The sequence below is a fragment of the Stegodyphus dumicola genome, chromosome 3, assembly GCF_044657685.1.
Source record: "Stegodyphus dumicola isolate Sdum_Otavi_A_Nest chromosome 3, ASM4465768v1".
NCBI classification, from domain to species: domain Eukaryota; kingdom Metazoa; phylum Arthropoda; class Arachnida; order Araneae; family Eresidae; genus Stegodyphus; species Stegodyphus dumicola.
Genome location: NC_140770.1, coordinates 109,100,146 through 109,121,007, shown reverse-complemented (window position 1 = coordinate 109,121,007; position 20,862 = coordinate 109,100,146). Strand labels below are relative to the sequence as shown.

General features: G+C 33.1%; 1 protein-coding gene across 2 annotated transcripts in view; it reads right to left on the bottom strand.

Moving 5' to 3' along the window:
- LOC118192633 (phospholipid-transporting ATPase ABCA3-like) overlaps window positions 1-20,862 on the bottom strand; it is a 193,165-nt gene that overhangs the window by 113,637 nt on the left and 58,666 nt on the right. For both annotated transcript variants that reach the window (XM_085813161.1, XM_085813162.1), the window contains 2 exons: window positions 12,977-13,214; window positions 5,449-5,640 (listed from right to left, as the gene is read on the bottom strand). In XM_085813161.1, coding sequence (XP_085669287.1) covers window positions 5,449-5,640; window positions 12,977-13,214 — 430 coding nt within the window. The remainder of the gene's footprint in view (window positions 1-5,448; window positions 5,641-12,976; window positions 13,215-20,862) is intronic.

Genomic DNA, 20,862 nt, shown 5'->3' with positions numbered 1-20,862 from the left:
TTTTCAGTAAAAAGAAATTTAAAAAACCTGCCTTACTGCATTTATTATCTTGTCTCATTTTCAAAAACACATAATCTCAGCATAAAAGTAAAGAATTATAAAGTTTTACAAAAATTTGTTCTCCTAAAATAATCTAATTTTGATATCACAATTTCATTATATGTGGAGTTTTACCTTCCTCTCCCACCCCATATTTCTTCAACATCACGTCCTAATTTCTCCTTCTGGTGCATGTGCAATAAGAATCTCATATCTGTGGGACTGCAGAAAAGAACTCTTCCCTTCTGTTTTGAATGGTTGCTCTGTTCATCACTCAGATTAATGTCATTCTAATACTAATATATATTTTAATTCATCAAAAGAATTTTTTCTTTACAAATTTTTGGTGTTTAATAATCATCGAAAAACCCAAAATTGTGACTATGGACTTGAATGCATAAACAGTTCGAACAATGTTGGTAAATGATGATACTATTGTTTCTACGCAAGCACCTGAAATCAACAAAATTTCAGTTAAAGTGACACCATTCTGGAAAGATAATTCAAGTATATGGTTTTGCTAAATTAAAAGCTAGATCATTAATAGTGGGATAACTGCCGATGCAACAAATTATGATATCGAGGTGGGCCACATCAAGACCAACATGTTAAGTCAAGTAAATGAATTGATCCACCTCCAGTTATTCATGCATATGACACTTAAAAAAAAAAAAAAAAAAGATTAACTGAGGCTTTTTCTGACTCTGAAGAACAAAAATTAACAAATCTTTTGAGAGATATTGAACTAAGTGACAAACGCCCATCTGCTTTACTTCAACAAATGCAGGAATTGGCTGGGCCTCTAGCCAAAAGTGAATTATTAAAATCTTTGTGCCTTCAACGTCTTCCAGCCAAGATTTAAGTCATATTGGCCTCTTCCAATACTGAACTTAAAAAATTAGCAGCTATCACTGACAAAATCTCTGGCATTACAACCCCTGCTCAGTTTCATGCAGTTGGAAGTCAAATCGAAAGTAACTAATTCTGCCGATACAAGTGATGTTTTAGATAACTTGCAGAAACAAATATCTGATTTATATAAAAAAAGTAGATAACTTTTTGCATTGTATTCTCTTGTTTCATTTCACTCTTGTGGTCATTTGAATTCTATATCTAGATCTTTACCCATGAATAAGCAAAATAAAAAAGTATCCATGTGCTGGTACTATGGAAAATATGGGGGAAAAGCTGTTAAATACAACAACCCTTGCAATTTTAAATAAAAAACTAGAAGGCCAAGTGATGAATGTCATAGACCAAAATAATTTCCACCTCCTTGTACATGAAAAAAAAAAAAAAACTTTTCAGAATGCATGTTTTGGTCAATAAAGGAGTTGATTTGTCCATCTTACCTCTTACTCCACAAGACCAATTTAAAACAATATCTTTTCAATATCAATGGTTTCCAAACAAGATTTTCATCATATCACTGTGTGTTTTTCGGGAGAGTTGCTCAATTTAGTTGCTCAATTTATTGCTCAATTTAGTTGCAGCAAACGGTCCAAAAATTGATGTCGTTGAAAAATGTCTAGCAAATTTAGACTTAGGTCTATGCCAAATTTTTTCATGGATTTTTACTATTGCTAATGTTATATAATCAATTTTGGGTGTAGAATTTTTAAATAATTGTGGCATTGTTGTCAATTTGAAATCCCAAAAATTAGTTGACAGCAAGAATAACATTGCAGGTGGCAAGATATCCTGAGATACTGTACCAAAAATTAGTTTTACAACTGTCACATGTACTTACGATTTACTTAAAAAAATATGATTCTGTCTTTGAAGGTGTTTTACAGCAGCCTCTGGATACGAATACTCATAGTATTACATATATAATTGAAACTGAAGGTTTTCCAGTAGTGACTAAGGGTAGACACTTACCACTTAGTGCAAAAAGGCATTTGTAGTCCTTCTAAGCTGTTGGAATAGTCCTCCTCTGCACATGAGTTAAATAAAACTGGGTAGGTCTTAGTGACTTTGCAGGGACTACCATATACTAAATTCAGTAACAATTCCAGATAATTATCCAATTAGACATCTGCATGATTTTACATCAAATTTAAACAATAAAACTTCCTTTTTTTTAAGCATATCACAGGCATAGTTACTCCTTTTGGATTATTTAAGTACATGATATTTGGTATATGTCAGGGGAGGCCAAGCTGCGGCTCTTTGAAGGAATATTTATGGCTCTCGATAAATGTACCAGAGTTTGCTTTTCATTTTTGTGTTACTATATTTTAATCATTCCGTATGTGTTTCAAAATAATTTTTAAACTACTGACAACAAATATGAAAGACTAAGTGCAACATTGTAACAAATTTTATTTCCCTCCAAAGAATGATATGAGTCATCGAAAACTGCATAAACGAACATAAACAGTGGTGTATCAGTTCTGTTCATCGAATTTTCTTCCCCTTCAACTGCTTCATGAATTATGAAAAACATACGGGAGTCAAGGCCTTGTCCGGCCGCTTGCTTCTCGATGAATGATGATCTACGATATACATAATTGAGCGACTCCAGACCGATTTTGAATTTGTAAACTTTCATTGCAACGGACGGTTGACACTGCGCTCTGGAGGAAACAATTTGTATCACTCTTCCTACAGATACAACTTGTAATCTGGAATATTTGGTAAGTTAACTATAATTCGTTTCGTAATATGTAACATATGTTGTTATTGTTTCAATAACACAAAACTTGTATTTTTTGTCAATTTATTTATTTCCAGTTCTTTTAAAAATATGACGACAGAGAACGAAAAGAAAAAAGAAAATATGAGTAAGAAAATAGAAGTTTTAATAATGAGTGGGAGGAGAATTTCTTTTTTACTCACAATAACGGAAAAGGCATTATGTGTTATTTATAATTCTATGGTAAAAAATTATAAAGCTAGCAATTTACATCCACATTATGAAATCAATCATATTCAGTTTTCTAATAAGTAGCCATTAAATTCCAAATTAAGATCAGACAAAATTGCTTCAATAAAATCAAATTTAAATACACAACAGTCAATTTTGATTACCTTTAGCATTCAAGGTAATAATGTGGCTGAAGCCAGTTTTGTTATTGCCTGGGATATTGCTCACACAAAATGCCCATATGGAGAGGGAAAGTTTATTAAAAAAAACTTGGAAGATATACTTTTAGTTTAGAAGTTTTATATCCAAATAATGCAGCATTGCGCAAAGTTGTTTCGTAAATTCCAATCTCGAGACACACAACACGATGCATAACTGCAATTAATACATCTTTTGAATATAATTTTAAAAATGATTTGAAAAACTGTATTACATTCAGCATAGCCCTTGATGAATCGACAGATATCGCACATCTTCCGCAATTGGCAATTTTCATATGTTTCGTTTCACCCAGTGGCGTAGCGAGCATAAATGGCGGCCGGGGCAAAATACCTTTTTGGCGCACCCTCTCCCGAAAAACACACAGTGATATGATGAAAATCTTGTTTGGAAACCATTTGGCGCCCCTCTGCGAGCGGCGCCCGGGGCATCATACACCCTCTTGCCCCCCGCTCGCTAAGCCACTGGTTTCACCTGACTTCGTTGTTAAAGAAGAATTATTAGATTTAGTAGCACTTCAAGAGTCAACCCGTGGTGTCACTATTAAAAATGCATTAGATTCCATAATGAAAACTTTTGATGTGCAAATTATCGCTGTGTCGGAAAGTAACTAAGTCACATAAAGGTTTAAATAATTGATTATACAGTCAAAAGTCGTTAATTTGGACACACATAATCCGGAATGATCTATAATCCGGACCTCAAAGCTAAAAACTTTCTGCGCATGCGCCGCGTTGACACATGCGCATAGGCGTTTATACGTGCGCGCAAGACCTTTACGACTGCGCATGGACGGTATAAGCTAAAATTATCTATTACAGTTAATGTTGATGATTGTGTTGTTCCTTAACCTTCGAATTGGATCCGGCTTATTATTTTTTGCAGACTGTAAGAGCAATTTTATAAAAGTAAACTTGAACTTTCGATTATGTCAAATAGAATTTCCGATGCTGGAGCTCCCAAAGGATCTACAAAACGAAAGTATGTTTCGATGTCCATCAAACAAAAGTGGAATTGCTGCAAAAAATAGATAAAGACATGAAGGTGACAGAGAGGTTAGTGAAAACGAAAAAATTTCAATTGACAAGTTAGTCGGTATTCTCGGCACAGCAATTACGGGACTTGAACAGCGGAACTTTGTAACTGAACAAGAAATTATGTCTGTTTATAGAATTAAAGAGAAAGTATTATCACATAAAACGAAGCAACTTAAACAACTTGCATTGAAAGAAATGTTTAATAAAGTAAACAAATAAATATTAAGCTTTTTTTTTTTTTTTTTTTTTTTTTTGTAAATTTTGATATTCTTTAGATCATAATTGTTCTTTATTTCATAAATTACGGTTTCACATTTTTAATTTTAGAATTTCTGCATGCCATCTTACCAGATTTAAACTGATGATCTATAATCTGGAAAAATCGATAATCCGGAATCGCCGAAGTCCCGACAAATCCGGATTAACGACTTTTGACTGTATTATTTTAGTTAAATTTATCAATGTTATACTGTTTCCAGAAAATCGTCGAAACATTCTCAAATCTCAGAATTAAAAATTTTAGATTGAAACTGAGCTTAAAATCTCCAAAATGTTGATAAGTTGCCAAATTTAGAGCCGTTTAATTAAAGAATTCACATCATCCCCAAAAGCAGAAAGTTGTTTAAGAGCTCTTCATTACAAAAAAAAATTAAATAATTTTGAAATGCTTATGTTTAACTCCTTGCTCAGAAACTCCAGTCACACCCTTTATATTAGAAATTGAAACAAATTATAACCCATGAACCAATTCAAAAGATAATATTTGTCAGTGAATCATCAAAAATATTCCACCAAAATGCTAATTCACACTCAAAATAGCAGTCGTAAAAACAAGGCCTAAATTTAAGGACCTTCTGCCGATTCTGGCCGAAATTAAGGACTTTTAATGACCAAAAATCGATTCCAAAACACCTAAGGACTTTTAAGGACTCTTAAGGATGAACCCTGGTTCGACTGCAGTAGTTTTTGATGTTACAGAATAACAATTTCAAAGGTTATATCAAATACATAAAAACAGTTTGTACTTTAAATATGGATTTGGCTATAAATTGAACATCATTTTCTGGGGACTTTACAAAGAAAAATAAATAAATAAATAAACTTATAAAATGTGGATTTCGTGCATAAAATTATAAAACTAAACAAATTTTTTCAAAAAAAAAAAAATAAAATAAGGGAAAAGTTGGCAGATAAGCAACTAAATCATTATTATAAGCTACTTTGAATTCAATTTAGAATTTTCAATATAAAGTTAGGGGAAATTATGCTGAAAAATAAACTTACCGCTCAATTCAAAGAAAGACACTATATTAAAAATTGTGAGAAGAGATCCAGGAGGAAGTAAACAAATACCTAACTTTCCACCCAACGATAATGAAAAATATCTTATCTTATTATCCAACACAAAGTACATAACTGCAATTTGTGATAATGAAACACTATACGCAATAAGCAGTGCAACAGTTCCAAAAATAGCTGGAAAGAAGCAATAATATTGTTAGAAATACTAGTTTAGCAATATTTTTAACAAGCAATAATATACTTATACATACATGGAAATATAAATGTGATATGTGAAAAATACAAATATTATTAGGTAATCCAAAAAAGTTCTGCATTTTTTTTCAAATCAAAGCACTTTTCCTTCTAATTATTCTGTTACCGCTGATACACAGTGACCTTGATTGAAGCGGATGTTTATGTAGTCTTTTACGTTCCTGTTGCATAATTCTAACATGTATTGTGGCATAATTTTTGTTTCTGCACAGTGCTAAGAATGAAGAGCACAAAAGTTCATTTTCGTCAAGTTCTTTTATTTTTTTAAAAGAAAAAATACTAGCCAGACCACTCATAAATTTATGCTATATACAGAAAAAGTGCTGCTTTTGATGGCATAATTTGAAGGTGGTTTAAGAAATTTAGGCGTGGAAACTACTGCTTGGAGATGATGCCCGTTCAGGATAATTCTCTCTAAACAAGAACTTGTTAAAAGAAGTTATAGTTGAAAATTCATACTATACATTTTGGGAACTATTAGACAGTCTAAAGATTCCGAACGTACAGTATATTATCATCTGAAGAAAATTGGGTACGTAAACTGCTATGATGTATGAATACTCCTTACTTCAACAGAACATGTTTCCTCAAGTTTTGATATGCGATTTTTTGTTGGAAAGAAATAAAGTAACTTCGTTTTTGAAATGGTTCATTAATGAGATGAATACCATACAATAACATTACAATAAAAAGATCATAGAGTAAGCAAATGAACCTCCTTTTGAAACACTGATAGAGTGTCTACGTCCCAAAAAGGGATGCTTTCTGTATAGCAGAACTATTAAAGAATTGTACACTATGAATTGTTGCTATCACAACCTGATAAAAAATTCAGATAAATACGCTGTTTCCAAATGCCTGTTTTGACTCTTAGAAAACTGAAGCCTTCGCTAACCTGTACATTTAAAATAGCAAAACACCCAAAATGCCTTACGAGATTCACAGCAGTTTCCTCCCTTCCCATCCATTAACGCATAAAGAAGTGTGAAGATTTCAAATGACATCCTTTCCACTTCCTAGCAAATAATGATCAGAAACCATAAATAAATCCTTTTAGGACAAGCTGTCAGCAATAAACTGTTACAATGCACTTTGGGAAACTGCACCTGCTATTGCATACCTTAGGCGGTGGGAAGAAAACACCATTGCAATCTCAGCCATTTCGGGCAGTTGCACTCATTTCAGTGAAAGGCCATCTCAGGCATTTTGGTTTTGAAAAGATTAAAAGCAGAAATAAAAGCAAAGTGCCCAGAACTAACCAATCATCAAAGTCCTGTCTTTCATTTTGATTCTGCTTAGGCCTATATTTTAATGAACGTCAGACAAAGACTTATTGAGTATGAACAAGATGTTTTATATCCTCTCTCATATTCACCGGATCTTTCTCTCTCGGATTTCCATCTCTTCAGGTCACTCAAAATTTTCTGAATGGCCTGGGGTAATGATGCCCACATGCATATGAAAAATAAGTTAGCACTGTGCTATGATATTGTTCTTTTTCATACAAAGGTTTAAACACTCTAACATGCCCAACTTATATGAACTGAAAGTTAAATGGTTTCTTATTTTGTTCCAGCCATTTTGTAGAGAACATTTTATGCTAATTAATTCGTTTTCTGATTTTGATCTTCATTATCACTTCTTCTTCCTGTTAATTTACACAGAGATGTAAATCAGTTACAACTATTTAAGTCATAATTTTTTAAAGTTGTAGGTTTAGAGCTTTGGCAGCTACATTCAAAGTAGTACTTTCATCTTGACAAGCTCTGCTACATTAATTATCTGCCATTAGCTATTTTGCTACCCAAATTTAAATTGGACGCTTCATATTTGAGCCAATGCTTAATTAGGCCCTTTGGACTGCAGTTTCCTGCAATAATTTACTTAAATTGTAAATCCAATTGTCTGTTAGCTGATTAAGTTGCAGACCATGAAATTGTACACACAAGCCACGCAGTTTGTTTCAATTAAAACTTTTAATAAAAATGTTGATTAAACCTTCTTAGGATCCCATTAAAATTTCAAAGATAGAGTGATACCTAACCTGTCAGTCTAAGTAAAGTTTAAAAACTTGAATTTAGGTAAAAAAAACACCCTATAATTTATGTTTGTAATTAATTTGCATTTGAAATTAACAGTAATTTTAAAAAATGCTGAAAAACAAAACATTACACAACCTATACAATAGAACTAGCTTTAAATCTACAATATGCATTAAAAGCATGCCGTGTTTCCTAAAAAATAAGACTACATCTTATATTAATTTTTGATCCAAAACACACACTATGGTTTAGTTTAGGAATATCTTATTCTTTCCCGCATGCTTAAAATCTATCCATTTACAACACATCACATTTATTCATATAATTAAGAATCTCCCTTTATTCATTTATTTATGTACATAAATTTACATTTATTGAAGTACAATCATATGAAAGAAGCCCATTAATCAGCATCTGCAGTTCTATGGAGAAACTCTCGCTTGGGCTACGCAAATCTTTTGTCTTTGGGTGATCCTCACAAATCCTCTCAAATGGAACCCACACATATATTTTATTATCTAAAAGTTTCAGGTGCATAAAGCTAGACTGTACCTCTTAATTTCATGAAACAGTGTTCTTCCTATTGATAACAAACTACGCATTTAGAAGTCTATCTTGTGATCCATGTTATGTTATACTTGTCTGGCCTGGGCATACTCATGTAAATAACACAGGGAAATGCAGCAAACTGCCAGAACAGTGTTCTGAGGCAGATTTTGGATGCACTATGGTGCATTTGTAATAAAACTATTCTTGAGAAACTTGGCATTGTCAAGCTCAGAACCTTTTACTACTATCTTGCTAAAAGTTTTCATTGTTGTATGAGAAATAGTAACAACACCGAACTGTGAATTGACAGTTACGATTATAATAATGTGCAAAACATAAGACAGCCTATGGCTATTCTCAATCCTAGAATTATTAAAGAACATTAATGTATTATTACTTTGCTTTCTTTTCTGGCTTGCTTTGTTAGTTATTGTATTTTTATATGCAACTTGTATTCTACCTTTCCAGTGTTGGTATGACTTTTCACACTTGCTCACCATTGCTCACTGTACTCAGAAAAACTCGATAGCTTTCTGATGCTTCTCCCCATATATCCATTTTCTAGTACAAAGGTTAATACTTTTTTATATTATTAAAAAGAAAAAAAAAAATATTAGTATAAGTCTGTATATATAATTTTATTATAATCGACTTTAAATTAGTCGAGATACTATTTTGAAGCTTTGTATTTTTTTATTTGGGGTAGGGTTCGGCCAGGTACCCAAATGTCTTTTAAACACTATTCCACAAGAAAGAACAATTATATTTTCTTCTAACCAATTTCTTTTAACTCAGCATTATAAAGCTCTAAACCTTGAATTCTATCATCATCAGTCTTCTTAGGGATTGATCATATCACTAAAATAAGTCATCAACTCACTACTCTGATGCTTTGAATTCTTCTAAGGATATTTCTAACTGTTGTACAAATACTCAAATATGAGACCTGTGAATAACCAAAAACTTTTACTTTTTGTCAGCAATGTATTCAATCTTTAATCTTTCAATCAAGAAATACTGACTACCAACCCGATTCACATTTCTGCTGCCTAGCATTTCTCTGGTCCATCTGTTGATTGTGGTTATCATACACTAATACTAATTTTTGGACCATTCGAGATCTAACTTATTTTGTAGTACTTTGTAACTTATTTTTGATCTAACTTATTTGAAACCAATTCTTTGCAGAAATCCTCCATTATTACTTTTGTGTTCTTCACAGGATAGCTATTTATTTAGACTTGTCTTGCTTAGATATCAAAATTTTATTCCACTTAAATTCATTATTAAACTGTGTTAACTGAAAATTTACTATATAGAACGTGACAACAAAATCTATTGAGAATAGAGAGTCTCAAAAAAGCAACAAAAACTTGCATGTGCAAAATACAGAAAGCATTTCTTTATTTCACATGAGTGTATTAAGGCTGTTACACTGTACAACGTATTGAAATGTGAAGCTTCTAAACAGTCACAACCATGTCCATTCATTATCAAGTGCACTCAAATGTTGATTTGCATTCCAAGTGGTCATTTGGTAATAGATCTGGCCAGTGATCTTAACTAATGCTTTTGGGGTAGGATTTGCATTATAAGCATCCCAAAATATCACAATAAGGCTTATTTTTCTAATTAAGTTTTATTTTCAGAGAAACACAATTCAAAGACAAAGCAATTATTCGAAGTTTATACACACAGTGCTGTTGCTGTTTTGATCTTTAACAAAGAAAAAGGGAAGATCAAATTATGAACTGAGTGTCAAAGAAGAACTACTGGAATTGTGTATGCAGCATATTTATTTTAATACTATTCTGTATTGATATGTTTGAAAACTATATCCTTTATTACATACTCTTCTTCTAAATAAGTGCCTTTTGAGCCCTTGATCCAATTTAATTAAAACAAAACCATCGACAAAGTTAGATTTACATGAATCGAACTTGTGAGCTTTACATCAGTTCCATTTATTACACAACTTCAAAGGATATAATACCAAATTACAAAAAGCTGTATAATTCTTCACATGCTTAATATCTTGGGGTGGAAAAAGACACATTAATAAACCTGACATCATAAAAGTAATTATGTGCAATTTTAAATTTAAAAAGGCCTTACTGACACACACACACACACATAAATCCAAATAATGAAAGCAATATAACAATGCAAAACTAAATTCTAAGATTCACATAATTAAAAAAACAAATTAATTTTTCTTCAAGTACACTGGCTTCCAGAAGTTAAGCAGCTAATTAAAGAATTATGATAACTTGGCTAAAAGTAGTTCTAAATTCTTGAAATCTGGAAATGCTACAGATAAAAGCAAGCTACATTGAGAAGCATTGTTGCAAAAGAGGAGCACTAACATAGTATAACATTAAGTATGATACAGTTTAAAAATAACTGTTCAACAGGAAATCACTATTCATGATCCGACAGTATATTACAACATTTCAAAATACCCACTGTCAAAATGAGTTCAGAGCAACACTTATCAGCAGAATTGCGTTATAAAGCCAAAGACCTATCAGATGCAGTCAACGACATTGCAAGGTGGCTAAATGTCAACCGTTCCGTCATCAGCTGGTTGCGAAACCAACTTCTAGCTACTTGTGGCAGCCTCTCAAAAACTTACTAAAGGTAGGGCAGGAATTACCACTTCTGCAGATGACTGGTATCTGTGATTTAGTGCTTACTACAACAGCACTGCAATTTCATTTCAGCTTAGGTTCGCACTTCTGCAGGAATCAGTCACAACAGTACGCAGAAGACTGCATGAAAGAGGTGTGTTTATAAGCTAGATGACAAACATTTTGTGTCCTACTTACTTCCAATAACCAGAGGGAGAGTTTGAACTGGGCTAAGTTAGACTCAAAATCAATGGAGGTCTGTTCTGTTCAATGATGAGCTCCATTTTGCTTTGCAGAGTGATTCCCAATGTGTTTACATACGAAGAGAAACAAACATCTGATACTTTCTATCTAGCATGGAAAAGAGAAATCTATGCAGAAGGTAGCATTCTTGTATGGGAAAAAATATTTTTACCTGGGTGCAGAGACCTGTATGTGCTGCCACATAAAACACTTAATGCTCAGAAGTACAGAAATTGACATACTTGATCCTATTATGCATCCATATGCTGCTGCCATTGCCAATACCTTCATTTTGCAAGCAGATAATGCCCATCTTCACATTGCTCGTCTTCCTGCCGCACCAAATTCTTGAGAAGAAATTGCAGTCCATATGGAGTGGACAATACGTTCTCCTGACCTCATTCAGAATGCAAGGGATGCTGTCACGAAGAATACTGCTGGCCTCCATCCTCTCTTCCAAAACCCTAGATGGGCTTAGAACTGCTTCATGTGAAATGGACACTGTTACTCATGCAGCTCATTAACACCACCATAAGCAGCATGACTGCTAGGCCAGTATTTTTGTTCAGAATGATCATTAAGAAATCTTTTTTGTATTTTATTTTTATATCCTAATTCTGGAGATTTGATGTTCCTGTGATTATCACAAAATGTAAATATTCTCTATAATAATTTCTGGTGTTTTTAAGTTCCAAGTGGTATAGTAAATATTATCACCAAGTTTTGTCAAATTAGTTTGCACATCTTTTGAGTTATCAGTTTTTAGTTTCGAACCAAAGTAGTTACTTTTGGAAACCAGTGTAGCTATGAAGCAATTTTATCATAAAAATAACATTACATATTATGAAACTTCCATAAAAATTTATTTATTTCATTAAATTATTGACCGAAAAAATTAGCAATCAATAAACTAACATACATCGACTTTTATAAAGACTTGATAAAAGAAAAACTAATATAAAGGAATTATATATAAATATAATATATAATTCTATTTTATAAAGACTGATATAAAGAAATTAAAAATTAACAGAAGTACACATACTTTCATTAAATAATTTTGGGTTTTTCAATATATGAGTACAATTTTAATATTCTGAAATTAAAGATATTTAAAAAAGTTGAAGATTTATTTTGTTTTATTAAAAGTTCATTTCTGATGAATAAAGATTAATTTAATTCTTTTACATCGAGAAAGGACCAAATCTCTTTTCCTCAAACATCAAAAACGCCAGTGGATTCGAATTTCTGTTGGAATGCTTTTCCTTCCCCCCATGACAAATTGAATACTGCAGCATTAACAATAATCTACTTAAGTAAAGCAACAACTTCTTTCTTGGAGGCTTTCACCCTGTGTGAAGTTCCCCCTTGGGATGGGCATGCAACTTTGAGCATCAATAGCTAAACATTGACAGTAAACAAAGGGGGAAAAGGTGCACTAAAATAACAGAACTATTTTTAGTTGCTTGAAAAGAATGACCGACATGTCATTTAACAACTCCTGAAAGCAATGAGCAATGCAGTAATGTGATGGGGGAGCACTAGGTAGGAAACTATTCAGGCGTTCGGGCGACCTGCCGCTGTCTGAATGTTCGGGCATTTGGGGTGACTTCGATACGAAAGAGTTAAAGGCTGAAATAAAAGTAAGTATACCATATTATTATAAAATTGAATAACTATGATGTAAATAAAAGTATTATTTTATACACTTTTATTTAAGCTTTATCTTATATATTTAAATTTATTAAAATAAAGTTTTAAGAATGAAATCTAAAATGATATTTAACTTACCTCGATTGAAAAATGTACTAAATGCCATACAAAATAAAACCAGACTGGCCATAAATAACAACATTAATACTAGTAATAAAAAAAAATCTGTATGTGGAATAAAAACTAAGGATAATCTCAGCGGACTCTTATAAATTATGGTAATTATCAGCATCACCAGGGCTCCAAGTCCAAAAAAATTTATAAATGTACTAGTCCAATACAAAGCATCTGTCATGCCCATCATCTTTAAAAGCTCCTGGGGGAAAAAAAGAATTTTACACAAAATGCAGTTGAAAAACTACATATGAGAAAATAAAAATTCTCACATAAAAAATAATGCACAAATATAATAAAATCTTGCTAAGAAATTTATTAAACTTAAAGCATAATCCAGTAAATATATAATAAATCCTAAATAACCCAAGAAATATAATGCATACATAGAATCAAAAGGGATAAATGTTTCTAGATCCTTAAATACTCCAGGTCTTCTAAATTAAATGGTATTTATCTTCTAAGTTAGAAAAAACTTACAATAAATGTAAAGCACCAAACATAAAAATAACAGCAAAGAATGTAATCAGTACGTTAATTCTTTGGCTAGTGAAATTAATTTTTAGATATCATCTACCTATATATTAACATCCTAGCATCATGGAACTGTTATTAAAATAGAATAACAAGTAAAAAATAAAAAACATAACAACATGTTAAAATGATACAGCACAAGTCTGACACTCTAGCACATTCAAGACTTTAGTGATGCCAGATCCTCATTTGTAAACATTTTTAAAAAGCAAAATTTATTCATAGCTTAATCACGTTTAAGCAGTTTATCATTTGAAGTCATCAATATTGCCAATGTATCATTTCTTTCCAAATGAAGTTCAAATGTTCATTTGCTTCATAGATTCCACTAATAAAGACTTCTCCAACCTTTTTTTTTTTTTTTTTTTTTTTTTTTAAATTTGTAAAACATGAGTATGTGGCAGATGATATTTCTCAAGCGGCAAACGTCTTCTTCGTGGCTGAATGACTGACTCATCAGCATGTGCCACAAATTTTCAGATGAAGGACACACCATGTGATTCTTACTTAAAAGCATAAACCCAAGCTATTCTTTAGATTACTGAACAGCAACAACAGCAGTAGAAGTGACAAGTGGAGAACCAAAGGGACTTCCTTAGCTGTTCCTGAGCTTCTGACCTGTTCCTGATCCGACAGCCTGTAATAGAAGCCTGCAATTGTCCTGAAGGAGGCAAGGCCAGCACTTTTTTCATCCATACAGCAGCATTAATATCATCTTCATACTGCAATCTTTCATTTAATGGCAAAGTGCCATTCTTTAAATTTTTGTTATGCTAGTTTTTTGTTAGTTTGATGGACATGAATAAATTCTGATTCAGTTATCAATAGAATGTCTTACCTAACTCCCTTTTTGTTCAGAATGAAGTCATATAGGAAGCATGTTGTTCCTTGTCGCTGTATAACTGATGATAATTGGTGATCTGGAACATTCATGTACTTGTTGTTTACAATACATACACTGACGGGGGGGGGGGAATCCCAACAGCAAGAAAATATTAATGTAGAGCAATGAAATTTTGGCAATACATTTGTCTAAGTAATACATTTAGTTGATTAAATTTTCAAGATCATAGGTATTGAAAGCATAATATTTAGGCATAATTTGAATTGTAGAATTGAAATATGGAAAATAATTGGCATCTCATTTCAGAAAATGTCTGATTTTGTGTCAAAATACCTATATTAGAACAATGCTATATATAAATCTAATACATATCCTACGTCACGCTTTCGAGTCATGAAAAACGCAATTTGAGTTTCGTGAATCAGCCTAGTAGAACGGGAGATATAAAACTCTCCCCCTCCTTTTTTTTGCACAGTGTACATTATAAACCTGTGTAACCAGAATGCAAGCATGCAGATATGCACGCACTGTGTCGCACAAGTACCAGATGTCAGTCTGTGGGATAGAGTTCCATGTCTGTTGCATTTGGTCGGTCAATACGGAGACAGTTAATGCTGGTTGTGGATGATACTGGAGTTGTTGTCCAATGATGTCCAATAAGTGCTCATATGAAGAAAGATTTGGTTATCTAGCAGGCCAAGGCAACATGTCAACACTCTGTACAGCATGTTGGGTTACAGAAACACTACAAGGGTGAGCGTTATCCTGTTGGAAAGCCCCCCCTTGAATGCTATTCATGACTGGCAGCAGAACAGGTTGAAACATGAAAGTGATGTAAAAATTTGCCATCAGAATACATAGGATTACCAGAAAAGTGCTTCTGCTGCCATACGAAATTGTTCCACAGACCATAACTAAAGATGGTTCAGTGTCTAGGCCATAGGTTGATTGCAGGAACTCACCTGGCTTCCTTCTAACGAACATAGGGCCATCACTGCAGTCAGACAGAACCAGCTTTCATATGAAAACACAAAAATATCCACTCCATCCTCCAATGAGCTCTGGCTTGATACCACTTACATCGCAAATGGCAGTGGTTTGGAATCAATGGAATGCATACTACACGGTGTCTAGCTCACAGTGTGTCTTTTAAATAACCAATTTGTAACAGTTTGTTGGGTTAGTGTAGTGCCAACTGCGGCTTGAATTTCTGCTGCAGATACAGTATGATGTACCACAGCTATACACCAAACATGGCTGTCTTATCTCTCAGTACTGCCGTATGGTCATTTCAAATTCTATAGCAGCTGTCATTAGTCTTAAGCACATCTGATTACTTGGAATCATTGTGCTCCAAGGTTCAAAATTTATTAAATGGAAGACTTTTTCAGCCATTGTGCCACAGATCAACAGTCTAAAAGGTCAAGTTTGCATGGCTGAAAAGGTTCCACTGTACCAAAAACATACTGTTGGCACCATAAAAGTACCAAGAAAAGTCTGAAAATTGCATTCCTCTGTGTAACTGCTCAGAAATTGCCACGACAAATATGGGGGAATGTAGAATAAAGGAACGTCAGTTTGTTTCACAGAGAAAAACAGTCCAGTGCTCTCTTGTATACAGTGGCGCATTAATGACTGTTTTGCTCGGTGAGCTGTGGTCTAAAATTTCGTAACTGCCCTGTCAGATAAAAACTGAATTCACATTTTTTACTGCTAATGGTCTAAAGCGGCATGAAAAATTTGGAAATGAAACTAGCTTTACACTGAAGTTTTCTTTTTTCTTCTGTAATTGCAGATGTGTCTCACCTTCTTATTGATAAGAATTTTTTGGCTTACTAGTGGCTGTCAAAAATTGTGTGTTAATCATCACATCCCTTAAAACAGGCATTAAATTTAATTAAGAAGACTCCTATTAGTTCTATTTCACTATTTTATGCACTGTTGCTTACATATCCAGAACTTTAAGATTCCTGATTAATAGGTGCATTTAAAGTACATGGAGTTCAACATTATATTGACTATTCTCATTCGAGGAGACATTTTCTGGAAAAATCTGAGGTTTCGAGAAAGGAGCTTAAGTCACAATTGAAAATGGCCATAATTTAGCCCTCAAAAATTCAGTGATTAAGCCTGTTCATTTGGCACCTAAGAAAAATGGATAATGGTATATTAATAGAGGTTATTGATGTTGTGATCACGGCCTGTCTACTTGGTGTCTAAGAAAAATGGGAAATGGTATATTAATGGAGATTATTGATGTTGAAATTCTGTGACACTGTCAAACTGTTACTCAATGCAACATATACATGATTTTCAAAAATTGACTTAGTCTACCACAAGATTCCACTTCATCCACATGATATCCCTAAAATAGCAATCATAACTCCTATCAGATTGTTTGAATACAAGTTTATGTACTTTGAACTTCTTACTGCAGCATAAATGTTTCAAAGATTTATAGGTATAATGAATTATTGACTTCATTATTTGGTTAATGACTGTTGCTCTGCTTATCAAGATGGCATCCTTGTCACTTCTACTGATGAGGCAATTTCCAAAGCTGGCTTGGAAAAGGTACTTTAAATATTATGTGAATATGGAATAGGTTTCAATCCAGATAAATAAGTATTTGGACAAAAGGAATAGTTTATTTAAGCTTTCAGTTGTTTCCTAATGGTATATTACCTTTACTTGAAGTTAAGTGTTTAAAGGATTTACATCCTTTACCATCAACTAGTATTTAGTTACAATGTTTCCTAGATTTTGAATTTTTATCATCTATTTATCAGCAAAGCCATCCTTTACCATCAAGTAGTATTTAGTTACACTGTTTCCTAGATTTTGAATTTTTATCATCTACAGTCAAAAGTCGTTAATCCGGACTCGTCGGGACTTCGACGATTCCAGATTATCGATTTTTCCGGATTATAGATCATCAGTTTAAATCTGGTAAGATGGCATGCAGAAATTATAAAATTAAAAATATGAAACCGTAATTTATGAAATAAAGAACAATTATGATCTAAAGGGTATCAAAATTTACAAAAAAAAAAAAAAAGCTTAATATTTATTTGCTTACTTTATTAAACATTTCTTTCAATGTAAGTTGTTTAAGTTGCTTCGTTTTATGTGATAATACTTTCTCTTTAATTCTATAAACAGACATAACTTCTTCTTCAGTTGCAAAGTTCCGCTGTTCAAGTCCTATAATTGCTGTGTCGAGAATACCGACTAATTTGTCAATCGAAATTTTTTCGTTTTCAATAACCTCTGCGTCACTTTCTTCACTATCGGAAGCGAATTATAATGACGAGGAATTTGATTTAAATCATATCAGAGTACATCGAGATGAAATACTACATTTAGTAAGGAATTATAAGCCAAATAAAATAAAAACACCTGTCCTGAAAATAAGGATAGTGCTGACGGATCAACTTCCAATTCATTGCGCGCCGCGGCGTTCCCCCCCTCCGCCGCAGAGCAGCTTGAAATTGATAAACATATTTCGGAATGGTTAGAGAAACAAAGGAATGCCTTTATCCATTTTTTGCAGCAATTCCACTTTTTGTTTAATGGACTTCGAAACATACTTTCGCTTTGTACATCCTTTACATATTAGTAAATATATATCGGAATTTCTATTTGACATAATCGAAAGTTCAAGCTTACTTTTATAAAATTGCTCTAACAGTCTGCAAAAAATAATTAGCCGGATCCAATTCAAAAATTAAGAAACGCAATCTGCAACATTAACTGAATTAGATAATTTTAGCTTAGCTTATACCGTCCGTTATACATTAAACACGCATGCGTCAACGTATCATGCGCATGCGCACATGCATATTCGCAGCCGTAAAGGTCTTTGAGGTCCGGATTATAGATCATTTCTGATTATGGGTGTCCGAATTAATGACTTTTGACTTTATTTATCAGCAAAGCTGGTCAAATACAGGCTCTGTTGTATGTTATGCTTAAAGAGGGGGGGAAAGGATAAATAACCACTGGTTTGGTCTATAACTTCAAAATCTTTCTTTGCAGCTTGTTTTAAAGCTTCAGTAGTTGGTATTACATTACTATTGTACTACAACCTTAAATCTAGATTGCGTTTGTCTACAGATGCCACTGAAATTATAATTAGTGCAGTATTACAAGCAGCACAAAGATAATCACATCGATACTTTGGCATTTTTCTCTCGACAATTAACAATAACTAAGATTAATTACAGTGCTTTTGATAGAGAGTTGCTTGTGGTTTATTCTGCAGTTCAGCATTTTAGATATATGCTTGAAGGTCATTAATTTGTTATTTATATGGATCAGAAACCTTTAACATTGCTATGCAGAAGTCTGGTGACAAGTATTCTCCAAGACGATGTCAACATACAGAAATTATGAGACAGTTTACACGTGACATAATACAGGGCAACGGTATACAGAACATAATTGCTGAGGTCCTTTCAGAAGTAGCTGTCCCTTCACCAACAGACTTTGAAGAAATAGCTTGTGAGTAGTTAGCTGACAAAAATTACAATCTTTGCTAAATTCTGACACTAGGTTGAAAATGCAGAAATTTCTATGGGATTCCAAAACTTCAATGCTCAGCGATGTTCAAAACTAACAAACAATTTGAATGTGTGTCCTGATAGACAGTCTCACCCCAGTTTTTAACTAATATTTAGTTTAAAAGAAGGCTATCACAGTGGATGTTAGGGAGTGGAGGAAATTTTGTTTCCAGGATCTAAAATTCAAAGGTACACTAAACCTTCTTTTGGAAATTTTTTACTATATTTTGATAGTTCCTGTAAAGTACACAATAATGTTGTTGGACCTCTACCCCATCTAAAGAATCTGGATACATTTTAACATGCAATTATCAATTTACTATGGCCTGAAGCTTTCCCTTCAATCTTTTCAAGAACAAAAATTTTACGGCATTTCACTCAAATGACCACAACCGCCCAAAACGGCCGAGGCTGCAATGTTGTCTTCTTCCTTCCTCCTAAGGTATGCAGTAGCAGGTGCAATTTTCCCAAATACATTGTATCAGTTTATTGCAGACAGTTTATCCTAAAATGATTTATTTGTGGTTTCTTATCTTTATTTCTTAGGAAGTAGAAAGGATGTCATTTGAAACCTTCACACCTCTTTGTGCATTAATGGATGGGGAGAAAAGGAAAATGCTGTGAATTTCGAAAGGTTATCCTAAAGAAGGCAAGGCCAGCTGTTTAAGCAGAGAATACTTTTTCATCCCTAGAGCAGTGCTGATATCATCTTTATGTTACAATTGTTTAAAATGTAGTCCTTTAATTTTGTTATGTTAGGGTTTTTTTTTTTTTTTCCTCCTCTCGTTTTTTTTTTTTTTTTTTTTTTTTTTTTTTTATTATTATTATTATTATTTTTGCTTGATGGATGTCAGTAAATCGTAGTAAGTAAAGTACCATAAAGTACCTTATCAAACATTCTTTGTGTTCAAAATTTAATCATAAGGGGCAGGTTGTTTTTTGCCACTATAAATATTCCTTAAGAAGCCAACCACAGGGACTTCCTCAGCCGTTCTTGAGCTGACAGCCCATTTCTGATTGGATGACTTGTACCTGAGCTGACAGCAATTATCCTAAAGAAGGCAAGGCCAGCTGTTTAAGCAGAGAATACTTTTTCATCCCTAGAGCAGTGCTGATATCATCTTTATGTTACAATTGTTTAAAATGTAGTCCTTTAATTTTGTTATGTTAGGGTTTTTTTTTCCCCCTCTCTTGTTTCTTTTTGTTTGATGGATGTCAGTAAATCGTAGTAAGTAAAGTACCTAGCAAAGTACAAAGCAATGTTTGATAAGTACCTTATCAAACATTTTTTGTGTTCAAAATTTAATCATAAGGGGCAGGTTGTTTTTTGCCACTATAAATATTCCTTATTCCTCCAATATTATATTTAGTTCTCCTCCCCCCTTTTTTATGAAGTCTACAAATATATCTCGGCATTTCACCAATCTCAGGCTAATTGATCTTGGTTAAATAACCTTCTTCCTTTTAATCATTTTCCATTTCTATTTCTCATTACAGATTCAGACATTTTGAATTATGATCTTGTCACTTTATTCCTCCACAACTGTTTAATTTTCACCACTTTCAATCTATACAATAATTTTGCATTCTAAAAGAATAATTTAAGTTTAAAAGTTTCTATTAACTCCTTGATCCATAAACTGGATTAATATTGTTACATTATTTTCTTCCTTCACGTTTGTACAGGGTTCTTAAATTTGGAGTGAATAACGACGACACTTGATGAAGTATCAAAAAACTTTTATTTACCAGTATTAATCAGATAGCTCCAAAATCACTTTTACAGTCACCGAACTGTTATAAACAAGCTGACACATTCAGCGACACAGCCTTCACACTGTCAGGCAATAACGTAGACAGCTTCACCACAAAGCACCGGAATACAGCTCCCAAATCTGCTTGGTCATTCT